The following is a 22,800-nucleotide window of genomic DNA, read 5'->3' on the forward strand; positions in this document are numbered from 1 at the left end:
TCGGCTCCAAGGTGTGGTGCTTTGGGTACTGCTCCTTGTGAAGAAATGGGCCTGTCACCTGTGGATGCATCTATGATGAAGTTTCAGGAAAACTCAGAAACAGAGCCACCCCCACCTCTAGCTCACCCATTTCCCCACATTCACCCCTATTGGCCATTCTTGCCTCAAATCTCCAGGAGGCTGGGAGGTAGAGCCAGCCTGGTGCCGCGCTCCCCACTCAGCCCAGACCACCTCCTCTACCCTGGCATCGCATCTTGGGTCAGATCGGGAAAGCATGAGACGGTGACCAAGCATGGGCTTTGGAGGCCCAGTATGGCCACTAGCACAGTGACCCTGGCAGGTTTTTTCATCTCTCTGGGTCTCAGTGTCCCAATCTGAAGATGGAAGAAACACTGTATCTCAGAATTTTCTTTAAGCAGTAGGATTACATAAATGAAACTCAGCACAGGGGCTGCATCAAAAATGCTAGCTCTCCCCCTTGGCCTTTCCTGGGGCTCCATGCTTACTGGCCAGCTGGTGGTCTGTAGCCCATGGTGGCAGCCATTGACTTCCTGACTGCGGCCCAGGTGAGCATGAGCTTGGCCCTGACTGTCTGTTCCCGTGGCAGGGCAGTGGAGGAAGGCCTGACGTACAAATTCCACGCGGCGTGGAGCTGCGTGTTGCAGCTGCTGTGTGTCTTCTTCCAGGCATGTGGGAAGCAGGCCCATCCTGTGATGAAGAAGGTGAGCTGCAGAGCTGCTGGGGCCAGGGCAGGAGGTGGCGACTGGGCTGTTGGACTGTGGGCTCTTAGAGTGGTCACATGTCTGTTACTTCTGCACTTTACCCCAGGTTACACCCCCAATGGCACCCACAGCCACTCTGTCTCCAGGAAGGTGTCTGAGCCAACATGGGAGAAACAAAAAGAGGGGTGGGACCTCCGCTGGTGCCTCGGCCAGTAACTGCTCACTAGTCCTGGCTGGAGTGGATGGCTTTGAGTAGGAAACCACTGTGACTCTCCCTCACCTCTACCCCTTTCTTTCGTTTTTAATTCTCTGAATTTCCTGTAACAAGGGATTATAGTGTTTTAAGTAGCCTTAGGTCCCAGGGAGATACTGCAGCCCAGAGTCAACCATTTAAGGATCAGGGATCCCCTTGGGATCCTCCCCAGCTGGGGAGGGAGGCTCCAGACCCCTCATCAGCAGCTCCCGGCCTCATGGGGCCTTCGCTGACTCCCACCATTGTTGGTGGGAAGAAAGGAGCCACCCTGGGACAGCAATGGCTTCCTCAAGAAGCCTGGCCCCCAATAGGTTAGATTGATGAACTTGGCTTCCTACAAGTGAGGCCCTGGGGGCGGTCTGGGGGGCTGTGGTGGGCCAGAGGGCACAGCTCTGTCTTGGGGGGCTTCCACTCCTCAGCGTCTACTGATTGGATAATTGTCCCACGTGAGTGTGTCTTTTCCCTTTGCCAGAGTTTCCCATTTTTCAAGACAAACTGGAAATGTATGTTTGTATACGAAATCTGATTTTTCCGTTACTAATAAATACAGAATTTTTTTAGTTCTTAGGATATTGGGGAGGGGTGAGACTTCTCAGTGGGTTATTTGGCTATTGGTTTGTGATCTCTGGCCTAGAGCTTAACGTGGGCCTGTGCTCTTGACCTGACCCTCTTGGAGACTTTGGCCCAGACTCAGCTATGGGTGCCTGCTCTGTGAGCACGCCTTGATGGACCGTCTCGTGTCTCTTTGCTCCAGTGCCTCCAGTCCCTGTGTGACCTGCGCCTCTCCCCCCATTTCCCTCACACGGCAGCTCTGGATCAGGCAGTGGGGGCCGCGGTGGCCAGCATGGGCCCTGAGGTGGTTTTAGAGGCTGTGCCTTTGGAAATTGATGGCTCTGAGTAAGTGCGCCTTGGGCTGGCTTCCTTATGAGCCCCGGGGGAGCCAGCGGCTTGTTCTCCTTTAGCAAGGTGTTCGCCCTTTGCGGCAAGTCTCTGTGTGTTGCGTGGGGGTGAGCGGGAGAGGACACAGCAGGGCTGGAGCTGCTCCTCGGCTTGGCGGGCCATGTGCTGCTGGGTTTGCTGCCCTCACCGGGCCCTCCCTGCCTCCCCCCAGGGAGAATCTGGATTTCCCACGGAGCTGGCTGCTGCCTGTCATCCGGGACCACGTCCGGGAAACGCGGCTTGGTTTCTTCACCACCTATTTCTTACCCTTGGCTACCACCCTGAAGAGCAAAGGTATGGGCCCCACCTTAGTCCTGGAGCCTTGGCTAGAAGGGGTCAGGAAGGGCTCCTAGGACATTGGGCAGAGTCCCTCTGCCAGGCAGGTGGCCAGCCAGTGCTTGAGGGCCTTCCTCAGGGAGGCTGTCCCTCACTTTGCTTAGAGGCACCGCCAGGCAGGCCAGCGATGGCCTCCTCTCTTACTGAGGAGATAATTAGACAAGTACGCAACAACTTATATGTATGCAGAGCCCTTCCTAGTAAAAATGTGACACAACCTACGTGTTCCTCAGTAGAGTTCTGCTGAACTTAGTTATGATAAAGCCCCACCGTGGAGAGAGGGAAGCCTTACGCGGGAACGGGCATATTTAGGAGATGGCGAATTGGACGGATTAGATTCAGATCTCAGCAGAGCCACACCACAGTTGGGTGACTTTGGGGGGGTTGATGCACTCCTCTGGGCGTGCTCCTCCTCTGGACTCAGAGCGCTAATTGCCGTGCGAGCGCAGAATGCAGTAGGCACGCGCACAGCCTACCGCTTAGCCTCCTTATTGTCGGGTAAAACCAGGTTTCGGAACGGTATGTGTATAGCACAGTCCTGTTTATATTCTTAAAAACGTGTGTGTTTAAAGAAATGTAAAGGAGTCAAAAGAGGTCGCGGCTATCCCTGGGGGCGTAAGATTACGAGGAGACATCCACTGCGTGTTTTATGTAGCTCTTTCACATTTTTTTAGAATGAACAAGTACTATGTTTCAATTTGTGGGGAGGGAGAAATCACCCACATTCCTTTCCTCATTATTGGGCTTTTGGGTTTGGTAAAAATGAGGCCCACTGGCCCGAAGGGTGCCCGGGGTCCCACCGTGTCCTTGTGTCACACGCAGCAATGGATCTGGCGCAGGCGGGCAGGACGGTGGAGTCCAAGATCTACGATACGCTCCAGTGGCAGGTAGGGGATCAGCCAGAGGGACGTGGGTTGGATGGCCCAGGGGCCTGAGTTGCTGGGCATCACTCTTCGTGACCATCCCCCCTCCCCAGATCTGGACCCTCCTGCCTGGGTTCTGCACAAGGCCCACGGACGTGGCCGCCTCCTTCAAAGGGCTGGCGCGGACACTGGGCACAGCCATCAGTGAGCGCCCGGACCTGAGGGTCACCGTGTGCCAGGCCCTGCGCACCCTCATCACCAAGGGCTGCGAGGCGGGTATGTGTGGGCTCTGGGGCCGGAGGCGAGGAGGGGGATGGTTGCGATGGGCCAGGTTTCCTGGCCTGCTATGCCACACTGCCTGAGCCATAGCTATTGCTTTGCAAGGACCTGGGGCTTCTGCTGGGGACCCTAAGGAGTTAGTAGGACACTGAAAGCTGCCCCTTTTCTCTTTTTACTCGCACTGTGCTGACAGCAGCAGGGTGTTGTCCAATCCATGTTAAGAGCTGTATCATGTGGCTGGCTCTTGGCTGACCCACAGGACAGAGCCATGAAGGAGCATAGAGCATGGGGGCACCTCTTGTCCCAGAGAAGCCCCAAATCCATGGGCTCCCGGTCCTGTCACGAGTCCTCCAAAAGGATGCCTCTGGGCTGCAGCGCTAATAGCCTTTGAGGTGGGGGTTGACTCCTGCCCCTTTTATGCAAACTTTGGTCCTTCTGCCAGAGGCTGACCGTGTGGAGGTGAGCCGTTTTGCCAAGAACTTTCTGCCAATCCTCTTCAACCTATATGGTCAGCCTGTTGCAGCCGGAGACACCCCAGCCCCTCGCCGGGCTGTGCTGGAAACTGTCAAAACTTACCTGACCATTACAGACCCTCAGGTGAGCTGGTGGAGGGGAGGGAGGAATGCTGTCGAGGGAGTGTTGGGGTATGTGTGTTGGAAAGGCCCCACCCTCCAGGGCTCACTTGGGCTCTGCCACCTGGGGGACAGGGCACCAGATACCAGCAGCACCTGGGTCGCGAGGCTTCTAAAGGAGGTGTGTGTGGGGAGGGCTGTAGTTCTGCGATCTGCTCCTGCTCCGTGTTTCTCTCTTTACCAACTCCCTCCTTTTCATCCCCTTGGGGCTACCAGTTGGTGAACAGCTTCCTGGAAAAAGCCAGTGAGAAGGTTCTGGACTCCACTAGCTCTGACTTCACCAGGTAAAATGTCCCGCTTGAGCTGGGGCGGCCCAGGGAGCCGGAGGGTGTGTTGAGCAGAAACCCTGTGTCTTCTCTCTGGCATTATTTAGGAAAGTCTTGAGATATTGAATGTCCCAGCTCTGTGGTGAAGCCTGACTGGCTCCTTCTTCCTGGAGAGGCATTAGAGCCTGCTAGGAAGGAGGCGGACCCTGGCGATGCACTGCCCAGGTTCAAATCCCAGCGCCACTAGTTACAAGATACGTGACCTTGGACAAGTTACTTACGTGCCCCGTGCTGTCTTTGTCCTCATCTGTGAAAATGGGCACAAGAATAGACCTGCAGTAGGGTTATAGTGAGGACCGAGGGCTTGAACACACAGAAAGCCCTGGAACCACACCTGGTTCCTTATGGCTGCACTGGGTGCAAGCTGTGATTCTTGTTCACAGGCTCCTTCAGGGCCCCTGGCCCTCCTCACCCCGACTTCTCCCACTCTGTGCCCGGTAGATAGAAGGCACTGAGTCTGTGCCCTTCTCTAGCCCCCCTAAGCCCGTCCTTGGTCTCCCGCCCTGAGCAGACTGTCTGTGTTGGACCTGGTCGTGGCCTTGGCGCCTCACGCGGATGAAGCTGCCATCAGCAGGCTGTACTCCACCATCCGGCCCTACCTAGAGGTGAGCCGCGCAGGCTGGAGTCCCGCGTGACCACACCTGGGGAAAGGGGACTCCTTGGAAGGGCGGGACCGGTCTTCGTGTCTGGACTATTTGGGTGGACACAGAAGTCCAGGTTGGAGCCACCTAACCTCAGGAGAGCTGTCCTAGGGGGAGTAACAGAGTTCCTTTGCGATGGCAAGGAGTTAGGCAAAGAAGGGGAGAGGGGAGTGGTCCAGCTAGAAAGGGGAGCGGGCACACGGGCCCTGGTGCGTGCCAGGCACTGGAGTTCGCGCTGCTGGATGAACGTCACTTGAGGCCAGTGAGTGGAATGGGGTGGAGGCTGGGGTGGCTTCTCTCCCTGCAGCATCCCCTGCCCGGCACAGCGTTAGCCTCCCCACCCATGCTCTGCCGGCCCTCTCAGATCTCGTGAGCTCCAGAGGCAGGCCCTGGTCCCGAGTTCCCCCGGTGCTGGTCACAGTTAATGTTGGCTGTTCTGTGACTGTTGTTGGACAGTGGTAGTGGGGGGTGGGTGGATGGATGGGGGACCCCGGAGTCCCCTTCCTCACCCACCCCTGCCCACCATGCACCCTCCCAGAGCAAGGCCCACGGAGTACAGAAGAAGGCCTACCGGGTGTTGGAGGAGGTGTGCGCCAGCCCCCAGGGCCCTGGGGCCCGCTTTGTGCAGAGCCACCTGGACGACCTGAAGGCGACCCTGCTGGACTCGCTGCGGAGCACTTCCTCGCCTGCCAAGAGGGTGAGGCCTGCAAGGCAGCCATGCGCTGACCGCGGGAGGATGGGCCCCACTGGGGGAGCACCCGCGAGACAGGGAACTTGAGGGGCACAGGTGGCACTGAGGGGGCCTGACTGTCCTTCCCCCCTGCCCTGCAGCCCCGTTTGAAGTGCCTCATACACATTGTGAAGAAGCTGTCAGCTGAGCATGAGGAGTTCATCACTGCCCTCGTCCCGGAGGTGAGGGGTGCAGGAGGGGGCTGTGTGTGTTTCTTGAAGGGTTCCTTGGAGTGTGGCTTCTGAGGACCTGTCAGGTTCAGGGGAGAGCAGCATGGGGGTCAGGGGTGCCTCGGTTCTCTGCCTGGGAGCATGGGTGCCCCTGCCTGCCCCCTTATGCCTCAGGCCACCACCCAGTCCTGCGGTGGCCAGCTCCGGAGCACGTGTTCAAGGGGTTGTTTGGGCAGGTGATCCTGTGTACCAAGGAGGTGTCGGTGGGTGCTCGGAAGAACGCTTTTGCCCTGCTGGTGGAGATGGGCCACGCTTTCCTTCGGTTTGGCCCAAACCAAGAAGGTGAGGTGTGGGTGACACGGGGCTGGGGTAGACGCTCTGCTCACCGGCCGTGGGGAGTCACCCCTCCAAACCACTGGCCAAAGAGAAAAGGTGGGGGGAGCTGCCTGGCTTTGGAGCCGGGCAGGCTGCTCCTCTCTGGCCGGAATCCCCTTCCCTGGGCGGCCCGAGGTGCAGCGTGCAGAGTGGCTCTGCCTTCGTGTGACTGTCCTCGTCTCACCCTCCCAGAGGCCCTGCAGCGCTACCTCGTCCTGATCTACCCTGGCCTCGTGGGAGCTGTGACCATGGTCAGCTGCAGCATCCTGGCCCTGACCCACCTCCTGTTTGAGTTTAAAGGTGAATGGTGCTTCCTTGAAGGCCTGGGGAGCCATCAGGGTGGGAAAATGCCCAGAAGGTCATAACAAGGTCATCATCAGAACAGGGTAGCTACTACCTTCCTTCCTTGAGGGAGGAGGAAGAGCCAAAACCAAGCCTGGCTACCTCTTGTCCCATCTGCTGCACGTGTCATCTTTCCTGCCCACCTGCAGCTGCCTTGTGTCCCACTGTCAGAGTGGATCAGAGGAGGTCAGGTCCTGGGCCCGGATGTTAGTCCTGCTTCTGCCTCTTACCAACCATGGGAGACCTTGAGCAAGTTTATGGACCTCTTAGAACCTCAATTTCTTATCTCTAACATGGGGGAGAAAAACAGGACTTGCTTACAGGTTGGCTGTATTCTGTGGGGAGTGACTAGGACCGTGCTGGGCACACAGAAGTGCCCCAAATGTTAGTCCCAACTGATGTGACCTGACAGGGATCTTGGGTGCGGATGGGGCCCCAGGCGTCTCTGACAGTGGCCCTCTGGTCCCCCCCAGGTCTCATGGGGACCAGCACAGTAGAGCAGCTGTTGGAGAACGTGTGCTTGCTCTTGGCTTCCCGCACCCGCGACGTGGTCAAGTCGGCACTGGGCTTCATCAAGGTGGCAGTGGTCGTCATGGATGTGGCGCGCCTGGCCAAGCACGCGCCGCTGGTGGTAAGTGCCCCCCTTCCCCTCGGTGGGCGGCAGCTTGGCCTATGGCCTGCCGGCAGGGAGGCAGTGAGCCTTAAGGCCAGCAAGTTCCAAACGTGTTTAGCTGCTCACTGTCTCATGGAACAGGTCCCGCAGGAGCCCTGGAAGGGACCGGTCGGGTAATGCATACCCGGTGGGAGTGAGGAAGGGGCATGGTGCCGGGCTGCCTCTTGTGAGCCGCCCCCTCCCCCTCCACGGAAGCAAGGGCCCTGCAGGCCAAACGCCAGTAGGCAGGGCCACCTTGTTTTACAGATGGAGAAACAGAGACCAGAGAGTTTCCCAGGTCATAGTGCTAGAGAGAGTGGCCTTGGGACCAGAATGTAAAGCTCAGAACTGATTCTCAGGCTCTCCCCTGGTGGGCCCTTTTTTTTTTTTTTTTTTTTTATTATATTATGTTAGTCACCATACAGTACATCCCCGGTTTCCGATGTAAGGCTCGATGATTCATTAGTTGTGTATAACACCCAGTGCACCATGCAATACGTGCCCTCCTTACTACCCATCACCGGTCTATCCCATTCCCCCACCCTCCTCCCCTCTGAAGTCCTCAGTTTGTTTCTCATAGTCCATAGTCTCTCATGTTTCATTCCCCCTTCTGATTACCCCCCCTTTCTTTATCCCTTTCTTCCCCTACCGATCATCCTAGTTCTTATGTTCCATAGATGAGAGAAATCATATGATAGTTGTCTTTCTCTGCTTGACTTATTTCAAGGCATTATCTCCTCCAGTGCTGTCCATGTTGTAGCAAATGTTGAAAACTCGCTCTTTCTGATAGCTGAGTAATATTCCATTGTATATATGGACCACAACTTCTTAATCCAGTCATCTGTTGAAGGGCATCTCGGCTCCTTCCACGATTTAGTTGTGGACATTGCTGCTATGAACATTGTGCATATGGCCCTTCTCTTCACTACGCCTGTATCTTTAAATACCCAGTGCAATGGCTGGATCGGAGTAGCTCAATTTTTAACTTTTTAAGGGACCTCCACACTGTTTTCCAGAGTGGCTGTACCAACTTGCATTCCCACCAACAATGTAGGAGGGATCCCCTTCTCCACATCCTCTCCAACAATTGTTGTTTCTTGCCTTGTCTATTTTTGCCATTCTAACTGGCGTAAGGTGGTATCTCAGTGTGGTTTTGATTTGAATTTCCATGACAATGATTTAACATTTTTCATGGTCTGTTAGCCATTTGTATGTCTTCATTGGAAAAGTGTCTGTTCATATCTTCTGCCCATTTTTTGATTTGTTTATTTGTTTCTCGTGTATTGTTGATAAGTTCTTTGTAGATCTTGGATACCAGTCCTTTATCTGTAGTGTCATTTGCAAATATATTCTCCCATTCCGTGGGTGCCTCTTAGTTTTTCTGACTGTTTCCTTGGCTGTGCAGAAACTTTTAATCTTGAAGTCCCATAAATTCATTTTATCTTTGTTTCTCTTGCCTTTGGGGATGTGTCATGAAAAAGGTTGCTTTGGCCGATGTCGTAGAGGTTGTTGCCTATGTTCTCCTAGAATTTTGATGGATTCTTGCTCCCACATCGAGGTCTTTCATCCATTTGGAGTTTATTTTTGTGTATGGTGTGAGTCAAGTTGGTCAGTTTCTTCTTTGCATGTAGCTGTCCAATTTTCCCAGCACCATTTATTGAAGAGACTGGTCTTTTTCCCACGGATGTTTTTTCCTGCTTATCAAATATTAGTTGCCCAAAGAGCCGAGGTCCATTTCTTGGCTCTCTATTTGTTCCATTGGTCTATGTGTCTGTTTTTGTGCCAGTACCATGCTGTCTTTGTGATCACAGCTTTGTAGTACAGTCCGAAATCCGCATTGTGATGCCCCCAGCTTTGTTTTTCCTTTTCAATAGTTCCTTGAGATTCGGGCCTTTTTCTGTTCCATACAAATTTAAGGACTGTTTGTTCCAGTTCTTTGAAAAATGTCCTTGGTATTTTGATCGGGATAGCATTGAAAGTGTAGATTGCTCTGGGTAGCATGGACATTTTAACTAAGTATTCCATCCATGAGCATGGAATATCTTTCCATCTTTTTATGTCTTCCTCAATGTCTTTTAAGAGTGATTTATAGTTTCTAGAATATAGGTCCTTTACGCCTCTGGTTAAGTTAATTCCAAGGTAACGATGGTTTTTGGTGGATTGTAAATGGATGATTCCTAATTTCTCTTTCTTCGGTCTCGTTATTCGTATAGAAATGCAACTGATTTCTGAGTATTTTTTGTGATCTCGCCTACGTTACTGAATTGCTCTATAAATTCTAATAGTTTGGGAGGCTCTTCTGGGTTTTCCATATAGAGTATCATGTCATCTGCAAAGAGAGACATTTTGACTTCTTCTTTGCCAATTAATGTACCTTTGATCCCTTTTGTCGCCTTGATTGGTGTTGCTAAGGACTTCTAGTACTATGTTGAATAATAGTGAGTGGGCATCCTTGTCGAGTTCCTGATCTTAAGGAAAGCTTCCAGCTTTTCCCATTGAGAATAATATTTGCAGTGAAGCTTTTCATAGATGGCTTTTATGAGATTGAGAAATGTACCTTCTATTCCTACACTCTGAAGGGTTTTAATCAGGAAAGGATGCTGTATTTTGTCAAATGCTTTTTCGGCATCGATTGAGAGGATCATATGGTTCGAGTCTTTTCTTGTTGATATGATGTATCACGCTGATTGATTTTGCGAATATTGAACCACGCTTGCATCCCAGGTATGAATCCCACTTGATCTGGATGGATAATCCTTTAATGTACTGTTGGATCTTCATATGCTATCTTGTTGAGGATTTTGGCATCCATATTCATTAGGGAAATCGGTCTGTAATTCTCCTTTTTGATGGGGTCTTGCCTGGTTTGGGGATCAGAATATTTGCCTCTATGAATGAGTTTGGTAGCTTTCCTCTGTTTCTATTTTTGAAATAGCTTTAGGAGAATAGGTATTATTTCTTCTTTGAATGTTTGGTAGAATTCCCCAGGAAACCGTCCGGCCTGAGTTTTGTTATTTGGAAGGTTGTTTATCACTGACTCAATTTCTTCATAATTAATTGGCCTGTTTAAGGAATCAATTTCTTCCGGTTTCAATCTTGGTAGTTTATAGGTTTCCAGGAAGGATTCCATCTCTTCCAGATTGCTTAGTTTATTGGCATATAGCTGTTGATAAAAATTTCTAATAATCCTTCCAATTTCAATGGTGCTGCCGTGTACTTCCTTTTTCATTCATAATTTTAATAATCTGGGTCCTTTCTTCTTTTCTTTTTTGATAAGTCTTGCCAGTGGTCTGTCAATTTTATTGATTCTCTCAAAGAACCAGCTTCTAGTCCTGTTGATCTGCTCTACTGTACTTCTGGTTTCTGCTTGATTGATTTCAGCTCTAATTTTTCAACTGCTTCCTCGTGCGTGATTAGGCCTGTCCCTCTGTTGCTGTTCCAGCTTTTGAGGTGAGAATATAAAAACTGCATTTTAGATTTTTCTTTTTTGAGTGAGGCTTGATGGCTATGTATTTCCCCCTTAGGACTGCCTTTGCAGTATCCCATAGGTTTTGGACTGTTGTATTTTCATTCTCATTGGTCTCCATAAATTGTTTTATTTGATTTTTGATTTCCTGGTTTATCGAGTCATTCCTGAGCAGGATGGTTCTTAGTCTCCAAGTGTTGAGTTTCTTCCAAATTTTTCCTTGTGGTTGAGTTCCAATTTCAGAGCGTTGTGGTCTGAGAATATGCAGGGGATATCAATCTTTTGGTATCGGTTGAGACCTGTTTTGTGTCCCAGAACATGGTCTATTCTTGAGAATGTTCCATGGGCATTAGAATAGAATGAGTATTCTTTGCTGGGGTGTAGTGTTCTATATATATCTATGAGGTCCAACTTCGAGTATGGCATTCAAAGCCTTTGATTCTTTGCTTAGTTTTTGCCAGGGTGTTCTGTCTATTTCTGAGAGTGGAGTGTTGAGGTCCCCTACTATTAATGTTATTTTTATTTATATGTCTCTTTTATTCTGGTTAAGAGTTGGCTTGTGTATCTTGCTGCTCTGTTGGGTATATATATATTTATAATTGTCATATCCACTTGTTGAATACTTCCTTAAGAATAATATAGTGCCCTTCTGCATCTCTAACTATAGTCTGTAGTTTAAAATCCAATTTATCTGATATGAGAATTGCTACCCCAGCTTTCTTTGAGGTCCATTTTGCGTGAAAGATGGTACTCCATCCCCTTACTCTCAGTCTGAATGCACTTTGGGTTTGAAATGAGTCTCTTGTAGACAGCAAATGGATGGGTCATTTCTTTTATCCAATCTGCAACCCTGTGGCGCTTTATGGGATGGTTCAAACCATTTACATTAAGACTGATTACTGAGAGATATGATTTTAATGTTGCCATGTTGCCAGTAAAGTCTTTGTTTGTATGCTGTGACTTTCTGTTCTGTATCACTCTTGGGGCCTTTTACTTTTATAGAACCCCCCCGTAATATCTCCTGTAGGGCTGGTTTCGTGGTTACGAAATTGGTTAGTGACTCATGATTCTGAAATATCTTTATTTCTCCATCAATTCTGAATGAGAGCCTTGTCGGATAAAGGATCCTTGGCTGCATGTTTTTCTCTGAAAGAGCTTTAAATATGCTCCCCCAACCCTTTCTCTCATTCCAGGTCTGTGTAGACAGGTCTGATGTAATTCTGATGCTTTTGCCTTGGTACGTGAGAAATTCTCTTTGCCCTGGCCGCTCAGTACTGTATCCTTGCATCTAATATTTGCGTAATTGCACTATGACGTGACGTGGCGTAGGTTTGTCATGGTTGAGCTTGGGAGGGGTCCTCTCGCTCTTGACACGAATGTTTGTTTCCCTGCTAGATTAGGAAGTTTTCAGCACAATTTGTTCAAATATCTCTTCTAGACCTCTGTTTTTCTCCACTCCCTCGGGATGCCATGGATTCTAACATTGATCGCTTTCATTGAGTCAGCAATTCCCTAACCTACATTCGTGGGCGTGATTTTTTAAGACCATCTTCTATTTTCATTTTTTCCTCTATTAACCCATCCTCCAATTCACTAACCCGTTCCTCTGCTTCTCGACCCTGGCCGTCAGAGCCTCTAGTTTTGCCTGCATTTGGCTCCATAGAATTTTTAATTTCTGTCAGATTCGCGCCTCATTTCTGTCCTTAGGATTCTATATTCTCAGTAACCTTTCTGTTATAGTTTTTTCAATTCTACTCATCATTTTGACCATCGTTACTCTGAATTCCTTTCTTGATAATTTGCTACATCCATATCCATTATTTCTGTGGCAGAGGCCACAGTCTCACTGTCTTTTCTTTGCTGGGGGGCTTCTCCTTCTTGTCATTCTGATGAAGAGAGGTCATGCGGTTCAGAGCCCAAATTATTCGGGTCCCAGGCCGTGCTCCCTTGTTTTATAGGGATCTTTAGGGATGTGGGCTTCTTCTTTAAAGATTTTATTTATTTATGTGGCAGCCAATCCATGAGGGAACAGGGAGTGGAGAGGAGGGCTAGGCCCCAGCGAGAGCCCATGAGGACTCCTTTCCGGAACGCCGGATATCGCCTGCCGAAGACACAGTGATCGCCACCCAGGCGCTTCCGGGTTGTGGGCTTCTTGATTTTTCAGCCTGCCTTCTGTTGTGTTCTGTGGGAGGGGCCTGGCCCGCCGATACTCAGGCAGCCCTGTTTGGGTAGAGTCTCCTGGCCCCCCAGTAGGGGGGATGGGATATCCCCTGAGCCGGTATTTCCAGGCTTTGTTCTCGGCTTTCCTGGCGGTTTGCTGTGCCTCTTCTAGAGTCAGTGCAGCGGCCAATTCAGCCTCTGTCACAGAACAGAGGGATTGCGCCCGTTTCATTTTCTACGTGGCCACTTTAACTCTGTTCCTGTGGTGCTGCTCAACCCTGCGTCGGGATGTGCGCCACCCGGCTCCCAGCTCCCCTCACTTCCAGGGCCGGCGCGGTTCTCTGTCCTTTGTGTTTAATGCCGCCAGCCGCCAGCCGCCCTCGCGCCCCGGATCTCGTCTCAGTCTGATCCGGTGAGCGACCGGGACTCCGCGTGATCCGCGAGATGCCCGGCTGCGCGCACGGGCTCACGGTCTCAGTCTGCTGTTTTTGGTGCCGCCCGCGAGCCCGCGCCTTCCGCCCCTGCAAGTGGCTACCGCTTCCCGGCGCCCGAACACGGCGCGTCCCTCCCCTTCCGTTTATCTTCCGATATCTGTGCACGGTTTCACGGCTCCCCGCTTCGTACCTCAATACTCAGCGCTGGAGATGTTCATTTGTAGAGATCCAGATGCGTCTTCCTGCGTCTCAGGCTGGTTCCGTGGTTGTTTAGGCTGGTCTGGTACCTATCCAGCTCGACTCGGAGGACCGGCTGAAAACGGTGTCTCCTACTCCTCCGCCATCTTAACTGGTGGGCCCTTTTTTAACCCCCGCTTGCATTTTGACCTTCTGGGTTCGAGGAAGCTCCTCTGGACAGCCCCGCTGGCTCCAGAAGGGCCCACAGAGCCTCCGGGGTTGGTTCCTGGCCCCTCAGCTGGACCGAGGGTGTGCCACCGGCTGGGTCTGTCCGGCCACTACCTCCACTGCCTCAGTGTTGCCCTTCCAGCTGGGTAGGGTCCCATCAGACCTCCAGGTCCCTCTTGCCTCTCGTCTTCATATCTGGCCTTGGATCAAGGCAAGAAAGGGCAGGAGGGGGTCAAGGTAGCCTGCTTCCTCACTGGGGACCAGAGATGAGAAGGGCTAGAGCAGTAGTCTGTCATGGGGTGCCGAGAATTTACAAAAGCCTTTCAAAGGATCATTGGGGCCCTGTCTGGAGACACTGCAGAGAGTGAGATCCACCACCCAATCGTGGGTCCCAGCCAAACCCGATGAAGGTGTCCGAATAGTCCAGCCCAAGGTGAATGCGGGGTGGTGGAAGGGATGTGTGGAACCCAGAGGAGCCTGGCAGTGTTGGGGCACAGTGTGGGCCATGGCTTCAGAGAGACCTGGGCTGACTGCTGCCCCTGGCCGTGGAACAGCCACTTAACTCTCTGTGCCTCAGTTTCCTCATCTGTAAACGAGGGTCATGATTGATCTGCCTCATGGGGTGGTTCTGAGGATTCAGTGAGGTAACGCAGGTGAGATGCCAGACGCTGTCGAGACTAAAGCTGTAATCTCGGAAGGGTAGTCGTGGATTGTCACAAAGGAGGCTTTAGGGGGACGGTGGAAGTCTGCCCACGTCGCGGAAACACAGTTGGGCCAAGGGGTGGGCCAGGAACAGGGTTGCTGCTGACCCTCACCCCTTCGCTGTGTGCCTGGTCTGCATTGCTATGAGAGGGCAGATGGGGTGGAGGGCGCCCCTGAACCCTCGCTGCTCTGCCCGGCAGATGGAAGCTATCGGGAAGCTTTCAGACGACATGCGGCGGCACTTCCGCATGAAGCTTCGGAACCTGTTCACCAAGTTCATCCGCAAGTTCGGGTCTGTGCACCGGACCGAGGGGGAGTTGAGGGGCTTCCAGTCCCCGCACGGAGTCTGCAGAGAGGGCGCGGGGCTGGGGGGGGCGAGGCCCCCTGTGGCTGGAAGGGCTCTGGCCGAACCCTCCTACTTGCGGAGAGCGCTTTCTGGCCCGCGCGCCCCACCAGCCCCTCGTCGCCCTGCAGGTTTGAGCTGGTGAAGGGGCTGCTGCCTGAGGAGTACCACAGAGTCCTGGTAAACATTCGGAAAGCCGAGGCCCGCGCCAAGAGGCACCGTGCTCTGAACCAGGCTGCCATGGACGAGGAGCAGCAGGAGGAGGACGAGGAGCCTGCCCAGGGCAAAGGTGACAGGTAAGACCCGTAGTGGCGTCCTGGGGACCTGGTCTCCCTCAGCCCGCGACCTGCCCAGGTCATGCGCAGCTGCCCGCGCCTCTCCTGGGAACACCCTGACGTGCCGCTTCTCTGTGCTTAGCATCGAGGAGATTTTGGCCGACTCGGAGGAGGAGGAGGAAGAGGAGGAGGAAAGGAGCCAGGCCAAGGAGCGCCGGAGGCTGGCCCGACAGAGGAGCCAGGCGTGGCTGAAGGAGGGGGGCGGGGATGAGCCCCTCAACTTCCTGGACCCTAAGGTGGCCCAGCGGGTCCTAGGTAAGCAAGAAGCGGCTGGCACATGAGCCTGGAAAACAGGCTTGCCTTGGTGCCAAGTTCGGGGGTCAGGGGTGACGTCCACAGAGGCCAGTGGGCACCCCTTGATACCACACGCACACATCATTGAGCTGCTGGCGCCCGTCTTGTTGGTTAGGATGAGGCTGTGGGTGGGTTAAGGCTGACCTGGCACCTCCTCACTGCCCGACTCTGCCACGCCAGCCACACAGCCCGGGCCCGGCCGGGGCAGGAAGAAGGACCACGGCTTCAAGGTGAGCGCCGATGGCCGCCTCATCATCCGGGAGGAGGAGGAGGACGATGCTGCCACGGCTAAGACGGAGGAAGAGGAAGGCACGAAAGGTGGGACCATCGTCCATTCTAGGGACACAGCTCTGGCCTGGGCAGGGCTGCACTCGCTTGTTCGTTCATTCACTCCTTGTTCATTCACTCATTCATTCAGTGCCCGCTTGCTGGGGAGCGTGGGTAGCAACAGATAGAAGGAGCTTTGGAGCTAAGGTGACTTCCTCAAACTTTTTGAGTTCTCAAACTTTTTTGACCACATTAAGAAATCTTTCTATTGCAAGCTAGCCGTTTATACAATATATATATAATTCAAACAGAACTTGCAAAACGCCCAGCTTCCTCTTAAGCACGCGTGACGCACTTTGTCGGCCTGTATTCTGTTTTGCTGCTTTCCTTCTCCCCTTTCTCCCATTTTTTTCTTTTCTCTTCTTCCTTTTTTGGGGGGGGAGGTGGTTTTTTGGGGTTTTTGGGGTTTTTGTTTTTTGTTTACATTTTGTTAACGTAAACTTGGCTGAAGCCTGGAAGCTCGTTCAGAGGTAGAAAGTCCCAGGCTCAGAGAGCCTGCCCTGTACCCGACTGCGTGGTCTCCTGTAGTCTGGGAGCCATTCTGGCGGGAAGTCTCAGTCCTGGGGAGTCTTTCCTGCTCCCCCTCCCCTGTGTCATCCGTTGGATCAGAAAGCATGTCTTCTAACATTTATGTGCCTTCCTCTTTTTTTTTTTTTTTCCCACTGCCGTGATCCCTGAGCCCTTGACTCACTGCAGCCTCCTAACCAGTGTTCTCACAGTGCCCCCTGCACCCAGCTTACCTGCTGTGTGACTGGGGACAGTCACTAATCTCTCTGTGCCTTAATTTCCTCACTCCAAAATGGGCATCATACCAGTACCTACTTCAGATGGTTGTAGACGAAGTGGGTACCAGAACAGCTGTGTCTGTGTTTGGCGGAAGGGTGACCACACTCGTTCCCCATCCGGTCCCACCGCTGTCCCCTCTCACCGCTTTCTATGTTCCAGTCTCCTTGCTCCCTTCTCCTCCTGCCTCCCCGCTTCTTTAAGATCCAGGCCGAGTGCTTTTCTGTGGCCTGTGCATGGCCCTCAGCGTCTGGCCTCATCCCCCAGCGCACCTGGCAAGCCTGGGTACCAGCCCAGCATGGGGCACGTCGTCCCAGGTTGTCTTGTGACGTTATTTGCTTGTTGATTGACTTCACTTGAATGTGTCTCCTGCCCAAGCCGGTCAGTTTCATACTTTTAAGCTAATAGCTTTTTTAAACAATGGTGGGAAAGTACATGTAATATAAAACTTCCCACGTGAACCATTTTTGAGCATGCGACGGACTGGTGTTCAGTACGTTCACATTGTCTTACAACCAATCTCCACAACCCTTTTCATCCACAAAACTGGCACTCCGTGCCCGTTCAACAGCAGCTGCTCCTGGACCCCCCGCCCCGACAGTCACCATTCCAGACTCAGTCTCTAATCGTTTGAATCTGAGTACGAATCTAGGTGCCTCATGTAAGTGGAATGATGCACTGTCTGTCTGTGACCCGCGTGTTTCACTCAGCATGGTGTCTGCAAGGCTCACCCGTGCTGTAGCGTGTGGCAGAGTCCCCTTTGTCTACGCAAACCCGTGGCTCATTCTGATTGAGACGTTTGTTTTGTGTCGTTGAGTTGTGGAAGGCCCTCACGTAGTCTGCATATTAACCCTTTATCTCTTGTGTGATTTGAAAATACATTCTCTCATTCATTCACTAGAGTGCATTTTCAGTCTGCTGTGTCTATGACACACAGAAGTTCTACAATTTTGTGATAGTCAGTTTTATCTATTTTTATTTTGGTTGCCTGTGTATTTTCTTGGTTCATACTTCTTTGGCTCATTCCCTCACAGTGCTCAGCTCATAGAGGGCAAAAAAAAAAGGATTCTCAAGTAGGAAAACAAGGCTGTCTTCCTGACAAAGCGGAACGTCTGTGAGGCTGGCACGTGCCTGACTCCCCAGGAAACCCAGGGCTTTCTTAAGGTCTCAGAATAAGCTGTGTCTGTCTCGGAAGTGGGATCACCACTTACTTGAGGGGCCGTCATCCCTGGGGCCTAGGATGGGAGAGGTAAAGGGGCATTCGGTGTTCAGGGGTCTTGTCTCCCCCAGAAGGACACAGATTTTCTGGGGCCGGAGTTGCCGGCTCTGTCAGCCTGATGAGCCAGGAAGAGGTAGGATGAAGTGTGTGCGGGCCTTGGGCAGACGGGGGTGCTCCCTGCATGCTCACAGGCCTCTCTTCCTTTTGGTTCCAGGGGAAGATGAAGAGGTGGCTGACGTGATGGAAGACATGGGTGTCAGGAGTGTGAGTACTTCCTCTGCCGGGGGCTGTGCCCTTAGCTTCTCAGCCATCTTGCCCTAATTCCCCCGCTCCCACTGGCCGCACACGGACCCACCCTCCCTGCTTCCCGAATGCCCAGGAGAGCCTTGCAGGGATGTGTAGGGGGCGGGCCGGAGGCTGTAACGGGTGACTGCTCTAGGGGGCGTGGGAGGGGCTCTGAAGCACCCGATGCTTCCGTATTAGCTGAGCTTTCCAGCTGAAGGAAGAAAAGCAAAGCCCTTCTTCTCTCCACCGAGAGCACATGCAATGCGAGCTGCAAGGCAGCAGCTGGCCTGTGTGTTCCAAGGGGTAGGTTCCTGCATGGGCCAGGGGCAGCCACCACTGAGAAGTGCAAAGGGCGCCACGCGTCACCTCACCTAGTCCTCATGGGTGACGGGGACTCTTATCATCCCCATTTCCAGAGGTGGCTTACAGAAAGTAAGTAGCCTGCCCAAGGTCACAGGGGTTGTTAGGTGCAGAACAGGGATTTGAACCCTGGCCTTCCAGTCTCCTGAGCCCAAGAATTTAACCCCGTTGGTACCTCCCAGGATGGAATACAGCCTCTCACCTGCCCCACCTGAACCAGCGAGGGTGATGTGGGCTCAACCTCTCACTGTCCCTCCCAAGCCCAGCGTACAGCACTTCTGGGGGCATTTTGGAACAGTGTCTTTCCTCTCTGTTCTCTCAGACTGTAGCCAGCCCATCCAGCCTTCTTGGGTGTCCCTCTTGGGGGACAGCTGCCTAAGCAGGGAATACTGTATTAGTAGTGAAGATGCAGGTCCTGGGGTCCCATTCCAACTTCAGCCTGACCTTTCAAACTCCGTTCCTCACCTGTAAATCTTGTAGAATTATTGGGCTGGCTTGATGAGATTGGACATGTCAAGCGCTTGAGTATAGTATCTGGTGATCTTTTCCCCGAATTACTGCTTTCGTTACTATCATATTCACAAATGCCCTATTCCTGGCCAAATGTTCATCTTCCCTCCAGGGCCCAAGGAGCGACCTTGTTATCAGAGTATTGCACCCATGCAGAATTCCATTTGGAGATCTGGATGAAAATCAGACATAAAAGATCAGAGAGTTACGGGGTCATAGGGTAGCTGAGGGTCTGAGAGACCCCTGATGCAGGAGGCCCCCTCTGAACTGAAGCGTAAGCTTAGGTTAAGATGCCTGGACAGGCACTCGGAACCCTGGAACAGGAGTTCTGTGTGAAGCAGCCAGATGAGTATGCAGTCAGGGCCTTGGCTGGAACCTTGCTTCTGTGCTGTCTAGCTGTGTGATCTTGGACAGTTCCTTACCCTCTCTGAGCCTTGGTGTTCTCATCTGTAAGTGGGGGGTGGAGTGCTTGGCAGAGAACCTTTCCCGCTAACTCAGGTTCTTGCTTTTACTGTGAACATTAGTGAGGATGATTGTATACCTTTGTGAATGACCTTTGCTCACCACTTTATAGAAGAAACACCAGAAGCTTAAGCATCAGAAGGAGGCTGACGACGAGGAGCTGGAGATGCCTCCACGATACCAAGGTGAGGCCTCCACGCTTCTCTCTTGGGACACTGTGTTCCCTTTCCCCCACATTAGACAGGGGAGTTGCAGGCAGAGCCACGAGTTTGCATGGCCCCATTGCAGTCAGTCAGACCGACAAAGATTGCCTGATATGTCACCCAAGACTGGGCTGGGGCTGAGAGTGTCGGGGCCTGGGGGTCAGGAGATCTATGCACGGAACCTCCAGTCCTTCCAGGGAGCCCCTGAGCCCCATCTCTATCCCACCCACCTAGGCCTTCCATGAGGCTTGCAACACACCCCTTTTCCTGGGAGGTGTCTGCCTCTCTTGTCCACCCCTGAGTCAGGCTGGGTTTAGGGAGACCACCTTAGCCTGATTGGAGGGTGGCAGCTGGGAGGGTCTGGTTTGGGCCCACCCAGGGGGCTCCCCTACACATTTGTCTCTGGTCCCCTAAGTTGATCCTTTCCCCAGAGCAGCTGCTAGAGCTCCAACGTGGCTGCCCACGGCCAGGGGAGGTCTCTGACTCACCTCTGCCTCCTTCCCCCGAGGGCAGCCCCTGGCTTCGAGTCCCCGCAGCAGAGCCCCTGCTGTGCATCTGGAGGGACAGGGGCTTCTGTAGAGAGTCCCCAGTCCCAGGAGCAGGTGTGTCCTCGGAGCCTTACAGCACCCTAACCCAGCTAGAGAGCCTCATGACTTCTCCCTCTGTGGCCTCACAGGCCAGCGCGCAGTTCACCTCTGCTCTGAGGTGGTGTGGTGCGGAGCCGGACGGTGTGGAGGCGGCCCGGGGTCAGGACTGCTTGCTCTTAGCCATGAGGCTAACTTGGCCCAGTCCTGCTGCCTCTCTGAGCTTCTAGTTTCTCACCTGTGAAAGAAGTGGGGTTCCTGCGGATCATCTCAGAGAGTCCTCCGAGTCGTCGTTGTAGGACTCCATCCATGAGTGAAAATCCAGACTGGAAATGCTAAGGGACCTCAGAAGCACCTGGGTTTTTGTGCCCGCAGTTCTCTAGTCTGTACAGTGGGACGAGAGCTGCGTTTCTGTCTGTGTTGGTGTGAAGCCAGAGTGTGCTGAAGCCTCAAGTAACCTCGTTTTACAGACGAGGTTACAAGCGCCAGAATTCAGAGACTTGCTGAGGTTACAGCCGGTCATGGTTCAGCAGGGAGTTGAATCTGGGTCTGTGTGACCTCAAAGCCTGTGTTCTTTCTCCCAGAACAAACAGGGCACATTGAGCTGTGGACACTGGGGGGTGGTTCATATTAGTGGAGAAGGTGTATGTTCTCAGAGGTCGCTGATCGGTCTCTGCACCTTCAGGGCCGCCTGAAGAGACCACTGGTCTAAACCGTCAGCCACCGGACAGTCCCTTCTCGAGGAAGGTCTTTGTCCTTGCTTGCTAGGGGACAGAGCCGGTTGCTGGCCTTAATTTGTCTGCTCCCCGGCAGCTCTGCAAAGAGAAGGTACCCACTGCCTTCTCCTGGGAGGAAGCTGCCCTGCCTTTGCCTGATCCGTGGCCTCTGTGTTCCCCCTCTAGCTGGAGGCTCTGGCATCCATCGTCCTGTGGCCAAGAAGGCCACACCTGGGGCCGAATACAAAGCCAAGGTAAGAGGCATGGGTAGGGACAGAACCCCTGGGAAAGGACGAGGGCAGCTGTGCCCATCACCCTTCTGGAGAGGCACCCTTGTGGAGCCAGACTCAGGCCACACCGAGGGGCCCACCGGGGACTTGTCAGCATCTAAAGTCCACACCTTTGTTGGGTGGCATTCCAGGGCTACAGGGGCCCTTTGGTACCTGCCACCAAGGCACAGAGTGAAGGGGAGGACATGGGCCCTGTTAAGTCAGGAGCAGGGAGGAAGGGCAACCCTGTACTCCTAGCTGATTCTGTTTCTCCGGCTGAGCAGAAAGCAAAGGGTGACGTGAAGAAGAAAGGTCGGCTCGACCCCTATGCCTACATCCCTCTCAACAGAACCAGGCTCAACCGCAGGTACGTGCTGGGCCATGCGGGGTCGGGCTGGCATGGTAAGCATGGGGATGGGGAGCTCAGTACTCCAAATAGGGGAGGGTCTCCTTCTCATTAAACTCACAACTTAATGGCTCAAGTGTTTCCCGGTTTTTTATTTTCACTTTTCAATGTACGTCTTCACATCATTGGTACGCACGTGTGGTGTCAACTTGAACTGCTCTTCCAAGCAGGGGAGCGCCTGGTCTACGCAGACCTCATGCTGCCCACTCTCAGGCAGTGCCCTTCCCCCCCTACTCCTCCTGATGCTGGGGGAGCCATCTTTCAACATCATGGTGAGGGGGGCCGCCTGTCTTCAGGGAGACGTGACCCTTCTGTTCCTTTCCCTGCAGGAAGAAGGTGAAGCTGCAGGGACAGTTTAAAGGCCTGGTGAAAGCTGCCCAGCGGGGATCCCAGGTGGGACACAAACTCCGCAGAAAGGATCGTCGGCCCTGAACCCCAGGGCCCCCAGAGCTGCTCTGGGATCCAGCCTGGAGGTCCCTCTGCAGCTCCCAAGCTGCTTTGACATCAGCTCCAGATGCTCGAGGTTCTGGCACAGCCTGGACTCAGAATGACTTGTTGGACAGGGCTTGGCTTTCAGAGAGGCACCCAGGATTTTGGAAGCTCCAAACTGGAATCTTGTTCAGAGATGTCCCTAGGGCCTAGAGATGGGAATGGGCCCCCCCTGCCTCCAAGTAGGCCAGTGAGGCCGCTATGCTTTCTGCCCAGAGTGGCCATGTGTACCAGAGCAGTTTCCATTTCTTCCAGCCGCTTGCAGCCATGTGGCACTTAGCGTGACTGTGGTCTGGGTGTGTAAGATGTGCTGTGACCAGATGTAGAATAAACATGCACCACCATGCATTATCCCTAGAAACACTGTGTTTATCACCTACCCCTCCAGGGCCAAAAACCGCTTCCAGCTATTGGCAACAGTAGCTTGACCGCTTCTTGGCCAGGCCCGGCATCTGGTCTAAGGCATTGCCAGTAGCCCTGGGTCAGGCCTTAGAACTTGCCCAGGGACACCCACCTGTGTCAGGAGATCTCCCTGGCTTCACTTTACAGCCCCAGTCAGAAGGTGACATTTGTGAATGCTCTGGGCCGGTCTGTAGCGCGGCTGAGAGTGGCTTAGAGCTACGGCACTGGCTGCCCCAGGCTGTCCCGTGCACAGCTTTCTCCCAGCGGCCTTGTTCGCTGATTCACTGAAGTGTTTACTGAGCCCCCCCCTGAGCACCGAGCGCAGCTGGATCACCTGCCTCCCTGATCGTCATGTCCTGTTTTTCCTGCCAGGTGGACAGTTGTGC

The 22,800-nt window shown here is 53.1% G+C and overlaps 1 protein-coding gene across 2 annotated transcripts in view; it reads left to right on the forward strand.

Moving 5' to 3' along the window:
• RRP12 (ribosomal RNA processing 12 homolog) overlaps positions 1-22,360 on the forward strand; it is a 42,450-nt gene extending 20,090 nt beyond the window's left edge. For both annotated transcript variants that reach the window (XM_040624254.1, XM_040624255.1), the window contains 22 exons: positions 608-722; positions 1,730-1,872; positions 2,087-2,208; positions 3,073-3,137; positions 3,227-3,389; positions 3,835-3,989; positions 4,241-4,308; positions 4,862-4,955; positions 5,530-5,688; positions 5,823-5,903; positions 6,128-6,233; positions 6,459-6,566; positions 7,082-7,239; positions 14,628-14,719; positions 14,902-15,066; positions 15,188-15,360; positions 15,580-15,717; positions 17,943-17,992; positions 19,458-19,530; positions 21,035-21,102; positions 21,402-21,484; positions 21,853-22,360. In XM_040624254.1, coding sequence (XP_040480188.1) covers positions 608-722; positions 1,730-1,872; positions 2,087-2,208; positions 3,073-3,137; positions 3,227-3,389; positions 3,835-3,989; positions 4,241-4,308; positions 4,862-4,955; positions 5,530-5,688; positions 5,823-5,903; positions 6,128-6,233; positions 6,459-6,566; positions 7,082-7,239; positions 14,628-14,719; positions 14,902-15,066; positions 15,188-15,360; positions 15,580-15,717; positions 17,943-17,992; positions 19,458-19,530; positions 21,035-21,102; positions 21,402-21,484; positions 21,853-21,955 — 2,482 coding nt within the window. In that variant the 3' untranslated portion in view covers positions 21,956-22,360. The remainder of the gene's footprint in view (positions 1-607; positions 723-1,729; positions 1,873-2,086; positions 2,209-3,072; positions 3,138-3,226; positions 3,390-3,834; positions 3,990-4,240; positions 4,309-4,861; positions 4,956-5,529; positions 5,689-5,822; positions 5,904-6,127; positions 6,234-6,458; positions 6,567-7,081; positions 7,240-14,627; positions 14,720-14,901; positions 15,067-15,187; positions 15,361-15,579; positions 15,718-17,942; positions 17,993-19,457; positions 19,531-21,034; positions 21,103-21,401; positions 21,485-21,852) is intronic.
• The last annotated feature ends 440 nt before the right edge of the window (positions 22,361-22,800 follow it).

Source organism: Ursus maritimus, unplaced genomic scaffold, assembly GCF_017311325.1.
Source record: "Ursus maritimus isolate PB19 unplaced genomic scaffold, ASM1731132v1 scaffold_7, whole genome shotgun sequence".
NCBI classification, from domain to species: domain Eukaryota; kingdom Metazoa; phylum Chordata; class Mammalia; order Carnivora; family Ursidae; genus Ursus; species Ursus maritimus.